The sequence below is a fragment of the Ammospiza nelsoni genome, chromosome Z, assembly GCF_027579445.1.
Source record: "Ammospiza nelsoni isolate bAmmNel1 chromosome Z, bAmmNel1.pri, whole genome shotgun sequence".
Taxonomy (NCBI): domain Eukaryota; kingdom Metazoa; phylum Chordata; class Aves; order Passeriformes; family Passerellidae; genus Ammospiza; species Ammospiza nelsoni.
The window spans coordinates 18,141,988-18,159,699 of NC_080669.1; the positions used below are offsets into that span (position 1 = coordinate 18,141,988).

General features: G+C 37.8%; 1 protein-coding gene across 1 annotated transcript in view; it reads left to right on the top strand.

The window, feature by feature from the left end:
• LOC132087030 (atrial natriuretic peptide receptor 2-like) overlaps positions 1 to 16,643 on the top strand; it is a 35,344-nt gene extending 18,701 nt beyond the window's left edge. The window contains exons 12-23 of the mRNA XM_059493056.1: positions 107 to 228; positions 1,839 to 1,980; positions 4,856 to 4,901; positions 5,847 to 5,945; positions 6,930 to 7,043; positions 7,899 to 7,992; positions 8,801 to 8,888; positions 9,650 to 9,789; positions 12,575 to 12,727; positions 13,511 to 13,609; positions 15,838 to 15,929; positions 16,494 to 16,643. Coding sequence (XP_059349039.1) covers positions 107 to 228; positions 1,839 to 1,980; positions 4,856 to 4,901; positions 5,847 to 5,945; positions 6,930 to 7,043; positions 7,899 to 7,992; positions 8,801 to 8,888; positions 9,650 to 9,789; positions 12,575 to 12,727; positions 13,511 to 13,609; positions 15,838 to 15,929; positions 16,494 to 16,643 — 1,339 coding nt within the window. The remainder of the gene's footprint in view (positions 1 to 106; positions 229 to 1,838; positions 1,981 to 4,855; positions 4,902 to 5,846; positions 5,946 to 6,929; positions 7,044 to 7,898; positions 7,993 to 8,800; positions 8,889 to 9,649; positions 9,790 to 12,574; positions 12,728 to 13,510; positions 13,610 to 15,837; positions 15,930 to 16,493) is intronic.
• The last annotated feature ends 1,069 nt before the right edge of the window (positions 16,644 to 17,712 follow it).

The following is a 17,712-nucleotide window of genomic DNA, read 5'->3' on the forward strand; positions in this document are numbered from 1 at the left end:
CATGGGGACACAAGTTGAAAACTACAGTTTCTGTAAACCTCAGTAGACTTTGGAGCCAATTTTGAGGGAAATTCGAAATACTAGCTCACTGATTTTTGATTTTCAGGTTTTCTTTTGCTACTGATATTGCTCAAGGAATGGCTTATCTCCACCACCACAAAATGTATCATGGACGGTTGAAGTCTAATAACTGTGTGATAGATGACCGGTGGGTTTGCAAAATTGCAGGTAAAGAGAAAGCTAGAAAAAATTTTCAAAACTGCCCAGCTAACCCTCTAATTTAGATTTCACATGCAATACTTCCCAAGTGCTTTCATGTTGACATTTCATGTGGAATTGCTAACTGTACCAGACTTCACTAGCAAGTTTCATGTTACATTATCAAGTCAAGTAATTTAGTATGTGTCACAGATGCACACTTTAGATCCCACAAATTATTCAGCCTGTCAACATCTGAGCAGAAACTCTGCCTCATTCTCTCTTTTGATAGAGAGAGAACCCTGGGGCATAGAGAATGGTGTAGAGATGTAGTAATGCTGACTGATTGGTAAGCACAAGGTCATTTAATGGAGAAAAGCAGACTCAACTCAGAGCTTTTAAGTCTTGTTCATGGCATTGAATTGTATTCTCCCAGTGATGGAGCTGCAGGTCAGGTCTACTCTTGGTACAGCAAGAGAGCTTGTGGGAACAGGAAAATCACTGGAGAGTGTAGTTTAGTTTGCAGCTGCCAAAGGGAATTAAGGCAATGATCATCTCCTACTTTTTGCCCAGAGTAGTCATCATACTCTTTAACCCATAGCCATCCTGAAAGCAGCAGCAGATTGTTTTTTTAGTGGTATATCCTATGACTAAGGTTCCTACATGGGGCCAGGTTTGCTTCTCCAACTCCTTCAGTATCCTTCTGCCTACTCTGCTTGGAGCCTGTTCTGGAGAAAAACATAGAAATTAGACATAGTTGGATTACATCCACTGCATCACCTTAGCACATCTCCTCTCAATTGAATAGGATATCTGTGAAATCATTCAGCAACTTCTGTTTTGATTCTGTTCTGTGTCAAACTGTAGGATTTTCAAATCTTCATGGTTTATCTGGATGCAAACATGTCAAACAAATCTCATAAAAAACAAATGTGGGAGCTATTTTAAAAATGACCTCCACATAAACATTCAATCCCTAGCAACATCTTAATTAGAGGTCACTCCAGAGCAAGCCAGATGTCTGCACCCAGCCTTCACATACAGTCAGAAGAGCACTGTTTACGTAAGAAAGAAAACAGAAGTCAGTTGTTTTTTTCTCATTCTTCCTGATTCTGAGTCATATGCTAAGAATTCCTTCTATATTAGGCTAGAAGTATAGATGGAAAGATGTTTCACATCTATGCTGCCTTTGTTCTCATGCTAGTGGTGTTCAAGTAACACCCACCATCTGATTTTCAGTTGTTAGTCTGTCTAACTAGTAATTACTTGAGCAACCTGCCACCAGAGATAAGGATCAAGGGACAAAGTAGAACAGAAACCTGTATTTACATGCTAACTCTTGCACTGAGTTGAGAATATTATCTGAAAATAATTTGATAAAACTATAAAATAATTCTGATTGCAATGGTCATGAATTTCAGTTTGCCTGCTGTCATTCAGTCTTGCCTAAATATTTGGTTTTCCAGATGCTATATTTTAGGGAGGCAAGACCACACAAACCCCACTGTTTCTAGACTAAGATGTGTATTTAGAATAGGGAAAATTAATTTATTTAGACTAGCTGTGTTGCTGTCTACTACTGTACTTGTTTCAGGGAAGTATCCACTGAATAGTTTGCTTCCTGCTTTCTTCCACTTCAGATTATGGCTTGCAGTCATATAGAAAAGAAGATTTTCCTGATGGATCAAATTCATCCCAGCAGCATTTGATACAGATTTACACAGCTCCTGAAATACGTACTCTTTCAGATTTTGAGCCCAATTCTATGTCTGATGTCTACAGGTAGCTAACTTTTTCTGATCTCACTTTTAGTAATCTTGAGTATTCTTTAACAACAGTTAGGCTTGGTGGAATTCTGTTGTCACTCCAGGTATATGTTTGATTGTATTTTTAAAAGGATTGGTCCTGGAATAGAGAACAACATAGATATCACAGGATCTTCTCTTTCAAGGTAGATAATCAAATACTTAATTCACTGACATTATTTAAAAGCAGAGTTGGCCCAGTGATTTATAAGTAGTCACTTGACTGGTAAGATAAAAAGGCATAAAGATCTGCTATTATCTAATTATCCTTTTTCTTTCTGTTGTAGTTTCTTATGAAAAGTAGAATTATTTTCAACAATGGCAGTACTTTAGAAGTTAATAGTATCAACGTTCTAGAATGTCATAATGCACATATGCATCCTGTAATTCTATTACTGAATGTCAATATAATTATTTGGGGGCATATACATGGTGACAATATTTGGTTTACAGTGGAAAAATAAAGAGAAGAGGAAGAAATGGATTCACTAGCAAATAGCTCAATTCCTTTCCTTTTGAAAGCCTTTATAGAAGATTGCTTTCCAGTGGCTTTCCCTCCTGGTGGTGGACTGCTTCTATCCAATCACTTTTCAGATAAGTGGGAACACAACTGTAAACAAATGTCTGCATATGTGCTTGAACATCATTACTTTTTATCTATTCTATCAGATTAACTGAGCAAATTGAAGTCTCAGTAGTAGTTCTGCCTATAGGACATTTCAATATGGCCTTAGAATTTTCTCCAAAATAGCTCAGCTAAGGCAGTTTGGGATTGTGTTGGTATTTCTGGCTACTGTCATTTGTCCTGTATCTGTACTTTTTCAACATGAAGTAGTCTTTGAAAGAACTGTGCTCCAACTAAACAGTAATTTTAGGATTGTCTTATACATTCCAATTTACCATTGCCCTGCAGCCAAAATGTATCCTAGAAAATGTTTCCTTGGCTTGTTGTTCTCACTTTGATCCTCTTCTAGATAGGTATCATTATTTGACTTCACAGGCAACTTTGCCTCCTGAAGGCATTTCTTGCCAAGGGTTCCCCTTTAAACAGTCCTAAGATCTGATTTGCTCACATCCTATATGTCTACAATGAACTTTTGACAGATTCAGTGAATGTTTCCTGGATTTATTTTGCTGTCCCACCCACATGTCTGAAAAATCTACATCTTCTTTTGTGACACTGCAGTTATTAATTTCTTGATTTAAAAAAGTAAAAGCAGTGAGAGATCACACCAGAAAAGGGAGAAGAGCAACATGCAGGCAGGGAAGATAGAGAAGTACCCTGTACCATTGAAAGAGTTGTCTTCTTCTCTGGGCTGTTCTTTAGAATTTGCATTTTAAAAAAAATTATTTTTGATTATATGAGCAGGAGGTAAGCCTTCCTGGTATATGTATTTGGCCTCACTGGCCAGGCAGCATTGATCCAGTCTTGAAATCCTTAGTTCTTGTCTGTGCAAATAATCCATTAATGTTCTTGAAGGTGAGGCCCAAATAAAAAATGCGTAGAAACTGCAGGAGAGGGACTTGTAATTTAGTGTGCTCTTACAGATGAATCACTTTCTTTTAAAGTTCTCTAGGAAAGAGTTGGTCAGATGGGAAAGCTAAAATGGAAATGAGAACAGAAGTATGAAGGTAGCTCCTGTTTTGACCTGAAGAGGCTGTTTCCAGTCACAGTTTCTCCTGGATTTGTTCTTCTTGATTTGTAATCATCATATGGATTTCTCTATCCACAATGGATAGTGCATTTTATTGGGCAGTGCAGCTGAAGATTAATTAAATCAATGCTGCTTTATCAGAGTTACTATCATCTAATTACTATCTGTGAAAATCTGTTTTAGTTTTGCTGCCTTACCAGGATTGATTTTGCTTTCTCCTAACAAATCACCACAAAATTAATATAAAAATATCATCAGATTAATTTCTAAATTATTAATCATGTTTTGTATGCATTATTTTATTTTCCAGTGGTGGTCCACAGGTGGGCTGAAAGATAGATAAACATATCCTGTTACCAACAGAATGTCTTACAGAACAGTGCAACCATTAGTGACACAACAGATTGAAAACTAATATTCTCTACAAAAGTAAATGTTACCAAGCTGAGAGTCATGCAGGCGTAAATCATTACATAGTTTTACTATATAAAGAGACATCTTTATCCAGCCTGTTGGCTGAAAGAGGTGCTTGCTTCTAAGAGATCACTGTTCTGGAAGATCTCCAATGAGTTCAGATAAAAGACTAAATTCTCTGTTTTTACTGTCTTTTTCCACTCTTCATCCTTGATGAATGTATTAGACCTTATTTCAACTGAGAAAGATAATGACCACGAGAATATAATTCAGAAGAAACAAGCAGAAATGTTTACTATAGAATATCTTCTCTCGACACACTATGTGATCACAGACTTTATGAAAATTTTCTAGAACAGCAATCTTTTTGGTGGCTGAAAAAAAGCCACTTCCCCCATTGGTGATTCTGATGAACCTGCTCCCAACCCTTGATTGGAGCAAAAATCAGACCCTTATGTTTAACTGGTAGGGTTCATGTACATAAACCTGGACATATCACCTCTGGATTCCATTAATAGTTACAGAGAGAATTGCTTTGCTGTCCATCAAACTCAAATGTCTCTGGGGCCTATAACCATGAGAGGCAAATGCTATGAAGCATTCAGTAACAAATCCCTGAAAACAGAAAGCAGTAACAAGTAGCAGCACCATTGCCATACTTCCTTTTGAGATACTGGGATTTCAGCCATAGGATGGGGAAGAGTAAGAAATCATGAAAAGAAGAAATCACTGACTCAATTAACTATTATTGCATTAAGATTTTTCTTCATTTTTATTCTGCAGTTATGCCATCATTTTACTAGAAATTGCCACAAGAAGTGACTCTCTGGCAGTAAGTAAAGATGAACTATCTTCAGAGAATAGAATTTGTAGGATTTGCACAACTTTGATTCTGTTTCTGCTGAAGACAAACCAAACTTTGAGTTACTGCACCTTTGAGTTACTTTATGAGCATGCATTTTCGTCATGATTTTATGGATGCCAGTTCAGTTCCCGTGGAACATCCAATCAGGGTTTCCTCATAGATCTACCAGTTTTCCATTTCTGAGCTTTGAAGAAGAATATATGATAAAAATAATGTAGCTCCAAAACTGCCTTTTGATTAGTTTTGTGAGCCTTAACGGCTAGGTGGATGCAGCGAGAATGTATGTATTAATATCTTCCTTTTTCTCCTGCTTCTTCCTTTACCTTTTACAGGCCCTTTAAGTGGAATCTTCCAGTAAAAAGAATAACCTAGAAAAGTAAATTAGCTGCTCTCCATGAGTAAAATATCTGTTTTGCATATGTCGTTTGATCAGTGCTAAATGACAAACACAAAAAGTATGCACCTTGAAATTGGAAACAGATAGTCTTGATATGTAACCACATTCTCTCTGAAATAATTACATCAAGAGCTGTAACAATAAAGACTTAAAACTACTATTTTTCCAGTTCTCACAGTTTGTGATAATAGACTAATATAGCCCTTGTGGTCTCCTAAAAGTTTCCCAATATCTTGCCAGATATTAGTTTCAAAAGTTGTTTATGTCATATAAACACTAAGATTGAAGCCTGTCAGCCATTAAAAATTTTTAGAAAAGGTGACCCATTTTAGACTGGGTTATATATTTTTTTATCCTTTCTTTTCCCTTGTGCTCTTACGTAAAAAAAAGCTGACTTAGAAGTGATAGGGAAGATGTTATAAAAGTGGTGATGATAATAGTAATATCTTTTCAGTATCTGGCATGAGAACCATAACGCTTGTTTCAACATTGCTTAATCTCCTTTTCTCTAGAAAGATGATGTGCATTCTGGTGAATATTCCTGGTGCCCACCTTTGGCAGAATTAATTTCAGGAAAGACTGAGAATTCTTGTCCTGCAGATTATGTAGAGGTGAGTAAAATACAATAATGTAAGTGAAGTACAAATCGTGAGTAAAGTACAATATTGCGTACAAAAATCATTTATTGAAGTGGATTTACAACATGTCATAGTAGTTTTATGGTGATATTACCTTTGATAAATATAAATAACCCAGAAATCAAGAAGTACGCCTCAAACAAGGCAAAATGATAATATCTAATATCCTTAATAGAAAACCTGTCATTGTAACAATGAAAAATTCAATTGTCCCCTCCATTTTTCAGTGTAATCGATTATGTTTTTAATATTCAATCATCGATTTTTGTGCAATCTCATTTTATTGTAAAGTGTTGAATTCCGTACATATTTTATGTTGGTAATATCTAGCTTACTGACAGAGAGCTTTCACATAATGAAGTCTGTCTCAGGCAAATTATGAGTTTGGTTTGTTTCTTATGCAACAAATCTTTCTCTTCAATAGCCTCAATAAAGTACACCCCCTCCCAGTTTAATTAAATCAGAACAAGATGGGGTCATCCTCATTTCAGTTGCCATTTAAATGCAATATAATTCACCTTTGCTGGTTTGTAGCAACATAAATGTAAAAAACTTCTCCTTAGCAGCACTGTTTTTTAATCAGAAGGTGACATTCTTAAGGGGTACTTAGCTCTTAATCTTTTGTGAAATTTATGTACAGACAAGTCCTCTGAAAATAGTATGTGACTCCAACAGCATACTCTCTTACAGCACAAGACAAGAGCTTCAGCAGAAGGAACGTGCATATCTTACTCATGATTTCCCACAGCAGCATTTTCATGAACTAATATCCTTCATTCAGCAAAAGCCTGTAGAATTTCAGAAGCTTCCAGTATCTCTCTGGCACTTCACCAGCTGCAGATAGAGCTTCACATAGGCAGTCGGCACCAAGAAAACAGAAGTATTAACTTAAAATACTGCTTGTTCCTGGAATTATAAAAGGCTGTTTGCTTTTCTCGCTTTCTTTCCCTTCTGCAGTTAATTGAAAGGTGCAGAAAAAATAATCCATCCCAAAGGCCTACATTTGAACAAGTCAAGAAAATGTTGTACAAGATGAATCCTGTTAGCCCTGTTGACATGATGATGACTCTGGTAAATTTAGCTTTTCAATCCAATCCAATCTGCTCGCTTTCAATAACTTTCACCTCTATCCTTCAGATTTGTTTTTTTGTTTTTTTCATCTTATACCCCTTGTTTGGAAAAAATATCCACAGTTATTTGTTCAGTTCTGTTGGGGTCACTGTAGCTGCAATTCTGCTTGGAACCCTGCTTTTCTTCTCATTCAGTTTTTTAACTTTCTCAATTTCTTCAGGGCTGAACATTTTTTGTCTGTCAAATGTTGTTTGCAAACTATATTCCCCCTTTCCTGTGGCCCAACACTCTTACAGTACCATGGATATAGAATCCTTGAATACAATGCTAGAAATAGCATATTTATAAATCATTTTGAGCAGAGTATCTGAAGCTCATCAGCAGCGAAAGAAGGTATCTGCCTCCAGACTATTGCCTCACACAGAGGAGGGATGCAAAAAGCAAAGCACAGACTAGCATAGCAAGATAGTTTATGAAAGCATTGTGAGTTTTTGATAAAAGTTTGAGACTTAGATACCTTTTGTTTTGTTAAGATTTTGTCTGTAGGCTGCTCTCTGCATTGGATTTGCCCCCTCAAGTTTGCATAAAATTTGAAAAACCTGAAATTGCCTTCTGCTGTCTTGTGTGTAAGCAACAACCTCAAGTCTAAATTCATAAATTTACTTGAGGAGAAACCTGGTCTTTGTATTTTGTAAAAAAGTGTTAAGTGTCTTAGGCCTGTGCCCTTTTTATCTCTGAATCTCTGAATGTTTTCAAAGCAGAATCATTCCAATACTTAAATCCTATTCAGCTAGGCATCTTTTTCAGTCAACAGATGAATTTCTGAGAAATTTTACATAGTTCTCTGTTATTTAGATGGAGAAATATAACAAACATCTGGAGATACTAGTTTCTGAGAGAACCCAGGATTTAATGCATGAAAAACAGAAGACTGATCGTCTGCTGTATAGTAAGTTATAGAAAAAAAATACTGGTTATTCTTCTCAATAACAATTTTATTTCAGCTTTCTAACTACAAAGAAGAACCCTTTGATAGGTGATAATTTAATAGGTAACATTTAGCTAGCAAAGAATGAATATACTTGTTTCTTGCAAAGCTGGAAAAATATTTAGCTACTTTCTGTATTTCCCCCCTAGAAATCAGTACACTCATCGGAGAGCTATGGCCCAAAATCCATAGTGCTCTGACTTGGCAAAGCCATTGTTGTGGCAGGCCTTTTGCATAGTTATAAATGTTGTGGAAGGGTAGTTGGCTGCTTTTGATGGCAGTGTATGTTCCAGAATTCTGTAAGAAGGGCATAAGGAGATGGGAATAGCATATAAGAAAGCAAAAAACAAAGAGATGTGAAAGTCCAAGACAGGGGGAACAAATTAAATAAAAAAAAACAAATCAGGGAAGAGATAATAAACAAACCTAACACAGGTAGAAAACACTAACAAAGAGTTCACAAAGAGACAATTAGTAAAATCCCAGATCACACCATTAGAATATAACCTTACTCTTTCTTGAAAAGTATCCATACTGGTTTGTTTGGCCTAAAAGTTATGGCCCATGTGAAGAATCTGGATGTGTTAACAGTGAGATTTATTGTGATTTCTCACATTACAGCAGAGCAGATTTTGATGCCAAGGTGTGTTTTCACCTTCAGAATATTTTGCCTTTATGAACACTTTTTGTGCATTTAAACCAGCATGTTATGTTTAATATGTTCATTTATCCATGTAAAAAGATTACAATGTTCTACTTTCTACAACAGGTATGTTGCCAAAACAAATAGCAGATGATCTCAGACAGGGAAAACAGGCACAAGCTCAAAGTTACTCAAGTGCCACTATCTTCTTCAGGTAAATAAAAGATGAAAGGTAGGACTAGAACTGTCTCCTACAGAAGAAACTCCTAGGCTTCTGGTGGAGGTGAAGCTCCTAACCAAGTACAGAATTTCTATCTAAACTGCCACCTGTTGTAATAGGTGGTTCTACAAAATAGTGTCTTTCAAAATTCTCACACTCTCTCCCTATTTTTGATTAGAATTACTTAAGTAAAAAATTACATTACTCTGGAGCTGTAACAAACAGCAGCACATCACTTTACGTGTGTTACACATGCATGAATCTATGTTTCATAAAATAGGTCTAAGTAAAGAATCTACCATTTAGCCTGTGTAAAGAAAATTTGCCTATCCTTAGAGTCCACATGGATTTACAGTTTTAATATTTTTTGTGTGCAGGAAACAACATACAAATGGCATGCCTTCACTTGTCATAAAAGAACAGATATCAAGTTCCCCTTTTTTAAAAAATTATATATAACTCAAAGCAGAAGAATGCTTAGTCTGTTACAGATTTAAACTCTACCTCTCAAAATGTTTTACTGCATTGCTAAGCAAAAAAGACTTGGGTCAATCTGTCCTTTTAAATGGAAGGACTCTTTTGTAAATTTAAATAAATGAAGGCAAAACTATCCAATAAGAATCTTAGTGAAAGAATTATTGAAAAGAGAAAGTTGATGTAATTGCATTGAGAAATGTTTGCTGTGTGTTTAAGATTGCTAATTAGCAACCATTAGGATAGTGGATGATTATGCTCTTTCTGTTGTGTTTTAACAGTGACATTGTTGGCTTCACTGAGCTGTCCAGCAGCAGCACGCCATATCAAGTGGTAGATCTCTTGAACAAGCTTTATACCATTTTTGATGAAATCATAGATAACTATGATGTCTATAAGGTGGAGACAATAGGAGATGCCTGTAAGTTCCTTGAGCTGTGGACTATGATGGGGCCTGGGTCAAGATAGAGACTCCCTGATGATGAGGAAGAACAGCTGAAGGAGATTTGGAAAGCTTCTTATGAGTGGGAAGACCAAATAAAACAATTAGGAGATGAGTTCCAGCAGAGCCCTAGCAAACTTTAGGAATATTTTCCTGCATACATTTCATCATTTGTGTGGTTAACAAGTGTGGTGAATGGGGCAAATTAATGGAGTAAAATACCACTGCTGTTTATTTGATTCCTATTACTAGTGAGATATGACTTTAAGTCTTGGCAGCAGATTAATCCCAGATGGAAACTTCTGTATTACCGGAACACAACTAAAAAAATTGTCTTCTACATGGGATCATACATGCCATACACTAAGCTTTATTGTCTTTTTTTCAAAGACCATAGCAATCTTCTTTCTCCTAATACATTGTAGGGTCTTGACTGCCTCTTCTCTTTTTCATCTTTTCTTTTGTAGGAAAATAGCTTTGTATTTGCTACCATGGCAATCTGCTGCAGATAGACTATGATTAAAATTGAGTTCTTTAAAACCTAAGGAAAATCTAACAGGGCTTTTGGATGAGACAGACAGAATTCCTGTAAGAGATGGGACCAAAATAACCCACTCTTTTTTCTTCATGGAACTGTTGAACACATTCTTGAGCATAAAATTCCTGAACAAATGCACCCCATAGATCCCTAGAAGACCAGTTTCTTGCCCTACAGTGTCAGAATCATAGAATATACTGGTTGGAAGGGATCCCCAAAGATCATATGGTCCAACTCCTGGCCTTGCACAGGACCATCCTCAAGAGTTATACCATGTACCTGAGAACGTTGTCCAAATGCTTCTTGATCTTGTCAGGCTTGGTGCTGTGACCAGTGTGCTGGGGATCCTCTTCCAGTGCCCAACTACCCTCTGGGTGAAGAGCCTTTTCCTGATATCCAACCTAAACACAACCCAGATACCACTTCAGGCCATTTCCTTGGGTCCTGTCACTGTCACCAGAGAGAAGAGGTCAGTGCCTGCCCCTCCTCTTCACCTCATGAGGAATTTGTAACTGCAGTGAGGTCTCCCCTCAGTCTCCTCTTCTCCAGGCTGAACACACCAAGTCACCTCAGCCACTCCTCACAGGACTTCCCCTCAAGGCCCTTCACCATCCTCATGGCCATCCTTTGGACACTCTCTAACAGCTCAATATATATGTATTTCTTATATTGTGGCACCCAGAACTGCCCCCAGCACTGGAGGTGAGGCTGCCCCAGAGCAGAGCAGAGCAGGACAATCCCCTCCCTTGCCTGGCTGTGATGCTGTGCCCGATGCCCCCCAGGACATGGGGGCCCTCCTGGCTGCCAGGGCACTGCTGGCTCATGTTCAACTTCAACCAGGATCCCCGGGTCCCTTTCCCGCACTCATTTCTGCTTTCCAGCCTGTCATTCGTCTGTCTGTCTGTACATCCAGGGTTGCCCCATCCCAGGAGCAGAATCTAATACTTTTCCTTCTTAAACATGAAGTTGGTGATTGCCCATTCCTCTGATTTCTCAAGGTCTTTTGGCTGGGCCTTTCTGCTTATGGGGCAATTAAGTAGACTTAGTAACCCTTAGTAACCCTAATTGGCAGACTTAGTAACCCTTCCAGTCCTGTGTCCAAGCCATTTATGAAGCTGTTGAAGAGCATGGGGCTGAGCATGTGGAACCCCCTGGTGACAGGTCACCAGTATGATGTCTCCCCATTCAGGCACCCCCTTTCTGCCTGACCCCTGATTCAGTTGCTCACCCATCACATAATTTGTTTATCCAGCTGTGTTCCAGACAGTTTGTCCAGAAGGATCCTGGGAGAAGCTGTATAAAAAGCTTTACTGAAATCCAAAAAGATAACATCAACTGGCTTCTCTTGATCACCTTGGTGGGTTATCCTGTCATAATAGAAAATCAGATGTGACAATCAGGGCTTTCTACTCATGAAGCCATGCTGGCTATGACCAATGACTTTGTTGTCCTTCAGGCATTTTTCATAACCTCCCAGAAAAAATTGCTCCAAAATTCTGCTGGGCACTGAAGTGAAAGTGACTGGCCTGTAATTTGCAGGGTTGTCCCTCTTGCAGTTCTTGAAATTCTTGGAAAAATTCTTGAAAGGTGGCAGATTTGCCAGCTTCCTGTAGACTGGAACCTCTTAAGATTTCCTTGACCATTCAAAATGCATTTTCAGAAATCTTACAATGACTTCACCAGCTCTTTGAGTACATTGGGATGAATCCCATCACGTGCCATAGATTTACAGGGCTCAAACTAGAGCAGCAAATCCCACATAAGTTCAGGGTTTAGTGGAGTTTATCATTCTCACAGTCATGGTTGTCCTGCTTAGCACTCTAGGACCCCAGTTTCCCATCATCAGTTTTTAGTTGGAGTCATTGCCTTTTTTATAATATTTGCCCAATGACAGAAGGCACTGAACTGCCACATTTGCACTGCCTGTCCCACTTTAACCTTACTCAGTGGAGGGGAGGATGAAGAGAGAAAGGATTGGAGGGAACAAATCTCATGTCAAAATAAGAAGGAAATACAACATTTTTCATACCTAAGGTAATTCCACACATGAGCCATTGCCCTAGCATTAATTTGTTTCTGGTTTTCTTTGCTCAGCAGGTGCAATTGTGCCTTGGGATATGAAGGAATAGGGCTTCTTCCTTTTTTTTTTTTTTTATTATAGGCAGCATACTTTAGTAAATCTATGTGTAATGGCAAAGGTTAACACATTTGCATTGTTGTGTTAAGATATGGTGGTGTCGGGAGTACCCAAGGAGAACGGGATCCTTCATGCTGGTGAGATTGCAAGCATGGCTTTAGACCTTCTGGATGTCTGCAGGACTTTTAAGATCCCACACAAGCCTAATACCCTCCTAAAGATAAGAGCAGGAATACATTCAGGTATGTTGAGAAAGCTGCAAAAGAGTCTTTTCTAGCCTTACAAATGCATCTGTAGTGGCCATTTCCTCTCTATTAAAAATAAAGTTAATGTTTTGATAAGCAGTGGAACACAACATAGAGGTCATTCCAACAGAATAATTTATTGGATGCATGGGATATTGGTACCTCAGTTTTGAATACAACATTGGAAACATCCCATAGCCCCTCTGCCTTTGATGATGTGAGTTAGAACTGCTATTCTCTGTCTGTAACCTGTCCTTATCAGCTGTTCTCTTCTCAAAACAGTGAGTTGTTTCTTGACAGTCTGATCTAGGCTTCACACTCAGACTCCTAGCTCCCTGATTTAATCTGATGTGATTCCAGTTCCTCACATGACTTCCCCTCAAGGCCCTTCACCATCCTTGTGGCCTCCTTTGGACACTCTCTAACTGCTCAATATATATATATTACTTATATATATATATAAGTAATACTTATATATATATATAAGTAATACTTACATTCCCCAACTCTGGCTTGATAGACAGCCAGAGTTGGACATGTCCTGTGCAGCCCAGCATCTGCCAACTAATCAGCGTACATTGTCTTACCAAGAAATCATATCTTCTATGTTTTAAATCACTTGTAAGACAGATTTGTAACCCATGTAAAGACAATATTGACACTCAGTCTTTATATGGTGAACAAATTAGGTTTAGGGTAGTGTAGGAAGCAACCACAAGGCTGTATGACTGACTATGTGATTTATAAACCCAAAATATCTTGCTTTCCATTTCTTAACAGGAGCAGTTGTAGCTGGAGTTGTTGGAACCAAGATGCCACGGTACTGTTTATTTGGAGATACTGTGAACACAGCTTCCAGGATGGAATCTACCAGTGAAGGTAATAAGGAACAAACTGCAGATGGGGTTTTAATCATCCCTGAATTAGTTCTTAAAAATTGTTAGGCTGAGTTTTGAGTCTTGACCTATTCAAATAATTCTGAATCCTATAAAGAGGTTCTTGATTTCTGGGTCCAGTCTGCCTAGGGACAAATTATTTGAGTGATATTCTCTAGAACTGTTTTTGCAATCAGATCCCCTTATTTCTCAAGTCTTGGGAAGGGATTTTTGTGGCTTTGAAGTTCTCTACAGTAAAAAAAGTTTGGACTAAAACAAAATGAGAGGCAAGTGGTTATGTTCACTGTTTCTATTTGTTCCTGGCACCCAGCTGGATTTATGGTAAAAATATTTTCTTTACTCCTCTTTTGCCACTAATAATTTTCTCTAATGGAGAACACAAGAAACAGTAGGATATCATGGGACCTGTGTCTGTCTTCAGCCAGAATAGAAGATTATGTATGTGCCCTCTAGAAAGGAGTTTAAACAGAAATTTTGTGGAGGTATTCTCGCTGCTTCTTCCTAAGAGATAACAGAGCTCTAGGTCTACTTAGAAAGCTTTGTCTTTAGCTAACATGAACATTTGAAACTCAGACTCTGAAATATTTTAACAGATTTAGTGATTCCATGCCACAGAACCTTGATGGCTTGTTTCCTTACAGTCATGAAATGAAGTTGAGTAGTTTTATGGCCCACATTTTAATGAATTGTAAATGAGCTAGGCACATACAAGATTCTTCAAATTTAATTTCATGGTAAAAACGGATACTTTTAACATCTATCATGATCCCCTAAAAACAAGAAAGAAAGGTAGGTAAATGGTCCTAAATTATGGATTTGAAACTTTTGAAAGGATTTGAAAATCACTAGCGTCCATTGCTTCTCACCATTTTTATTTTTCCAAAACAAATGCTAACCTGGATGGAACACATATAACTTCATTTTCATTTTGTCAGTCTCCCTGATAACAACATTCATGTTCCTTGTGTCATCTTATCTGAACTCCTTTAAAACTAATACCTCCAAAATCTGCTTCCATCATCCATAGGTTATCTTTTGTTCTGTATGCCAGTCTCTTTCTCAGATGGTGCATCAGCACTATAGACTTAGAAGTAAAGACAAAGTATTTATCTTTCAAGCATTTATTTTCTCTCCTTTTTCAGGCCACATACATCTGAGGACCTCAAATTATATTACCAAGTTTTAACCCTGAGATGATTGCTTTGACTAGCAATGCACACTAAAAATGCTATCGCCTGGAATTTGAGTGCTAGTGTCTTGTTCTCAAGCAAGATGACAAGCTGAAATATAATGTCTCTTCAAAGAATAGTTCTGAGATATGTATCTATCTGAAATTTAGATCTCCTGATCTACAGGCAGTGTTCTAAGACTCTAAAAAACACTTAAATAAATAAAAGTAGACATTATAGAACTGTTGTTTTCTGATGTAACAAAAATCAGTTAGACAATCTTAGCCACTCCTACTATCACCTAGGATGTTTTTTAAACAAAAAAGCATAATGATTGGCTCTGTGTCACAGAATGTTACAGGTGAAAAAAAAAACTTTTCTTAAATTTTTTAAAATTTTGGCAAAATTTTGATTTCAAGCAAAAGTAGAATTTCTTCTGTCTGTCCTTCTTGGTCCTTCCTCCATCATTTGCAAAAGGCAAGACAAGTGAGGTTTACATGGTTTACATGAAGATAAAATTTCAACTAAGGAAAAATAACAATGTTTAAAAAATTATGGAGTTATGTTAATATCATCTCTTCCAACTGTCTTAAATTGATAGGTTTCGAGTCAGAGCAATGGTGCTGTTTCTTTAGTGTTTAGACTTTGCTGAAAACTAAATATGCTTAGAAAGCACTGGCTCTTTATTGACCAGGAAGTAGAACAGTGTATGGTTTTCTTCACCACAGGCAGAGGATGCTCATCAGTAGCACAGATAGACAACTGTGAAGAGTACAAAAATATTGTTAGATGCAGAATGTGAAGAGTAGTGTTTGTTGACAGCCCCATATTTACCCTGAGATGCTCTCACAAACAGGCCAGGATACTGGAACTTGTGTGCAAACATTTTGAATAACAAATAACAAGGAATGGAAAGAAAGACTTGGAAAAAACCCCCAAGGGAGAGTTCATTAATGAGTCTTGAAATGTTTGACACATTTTAGGAGATGGATCTGTCTTACATGTATAAATTGTTTAATATGATATTTACCTTTCTTTCCAGCTCTTAAAATACAGTGTAGTACAAGTGCATACCAGCTGTTGGAGCAGATTGGAGAGTATGTGTTAGTATGCCGTGGGAATTTACAAGTCAAGGTGTGTATGCAACATTTATACTCAGCTTTTCAGAGAGGAGAGTGTGAAAATACTCTGGAGTCATTGAATTTTAACCCATGCAGTCTGCTATATTTTCTAGTCCTCTGTATTTCACAGTGCTTTGGTTAGACTAATTCTTGTACCTGAAGAGAGCATGTTCAGATTTTAAGCCAGGACCAATTCCATGGATTTGTTCATGGGACAAACCTGGTAAGTCAGAGACAAAGGACTTAGTCAAGCTTGGAAGTCCTGTATGGCACATTCACGGTCATGACTGCTTGAAATCAAAAAAGGTCCTTCAGAGACATTACAAATCATCATGTGAGTTCCACAAGAGAATTAACATACTTGTGGACCCAGTTTTGCATGGGACTTCAAAGACTTTTTTTAACTGATATTACTGCTATTATCTTTTAAGGAAAGGTTTTATGCCTCATTTTTCCTCTATGTAATGTGGCTGACAGGCACATATTTCTCCTTTTGGGACTTGTTTTGAGTTGCAGTAAAAAATTATTTCATAAATAACAGATAGTTTATAACCCCATGACTAATATTCTTTCTTAGGGGAAAGGAGACATGGTCACATACTGGCTTGAAGGTAAGAAAGCTTCTGTCGCCCAGAAGGCAGTCACCAGCACTTCTGTGACTCCTCAAGATGCCAACAGATTTTCATATAGTCCGATACCAGGTGTCCTTCCCAGTGATCCTCTCTGAAGTTCTGCTTCCTAGTCACTCATTAACTCCAGTATCCCTTCTGCTTTCAGTCTGTTAGGTCATCGTGCTGAATTAGAAAATTTGAAAAGAGATAATACACCCCTTTGGCCTTGTGAATGTATTAGCTCAGGCTTTATTTACAGGTGTTTCTCCCAGCAGTGGCACTGAAAATAGAAAAAAAGCAAAAACTCATCTTAAGGAATAATACATAGAAATGGCCCACCAGGTACCAGAGCAGAAAGTAGCTCCCAGTGTTACTTCTTGATGTGGTTTTAATAGGAAATGCTCAGCCAGCAGCCACCATGACCTCAAAATCAGCTGGTTGGACATTCCAGCCTCTGAGGCGCTCCCACAGGAAAGGATATGGAATAGTGTTGATGTTTAGTGGTATCATAAACCCTGTGGGCATGGTTGGTTTTGTGCTGTGAAAGGGACAAATGAGGTGTGTATTGTGTGAGGAAGCAAGATCCATCAAAAGAGAAGGATGAAAAAAAGAGCAGAGAAATTATAGTGGATACAAATTGAAACAAGAATTTGTACTCTTACTTCCATTTAATCTCCATTTTCTGGGGCACAGAAAGAGGAATTAAGAAGAAAGTCTGGTGTGTTTCCATACAGGCAATTCCTCGTGACACCTGCATCTTGCTGTGGAAAATCTTGGTAGAGAAATGCAAGATGTTGTATGCTGTTGCTAAACAGGGTAAAGTTCGCTACAGCTTCTCTGGGATTTCTCTGAAAAACAGCTCTTAACATTAGTTTTTGCTTTGACTAAAGCGGTGGTGAACCTACTGTTGCTGGATAGCTGTCTGTCAGTGAAGTCAGGCAGCCCTCTGAGTCACTGTGTAATTTAGGACACAGTTTAGGAAAGGTCATTCCCGAGCCAGCATTTGCTGTAAAGAGAGAACTACATCACTACAAGTGGAGTAATTTCTAGATGAGCATGATTCTGTGAGCATTGCTGGTGTTGGCTTTCTTTAAAGAAAATAGACTTACCTCAGGACTAGTGTATTTTGAAGAGTTTAGCCCATTCAAGTTCGACTGGTTAACAAACAATCTAACAGAATAAGTG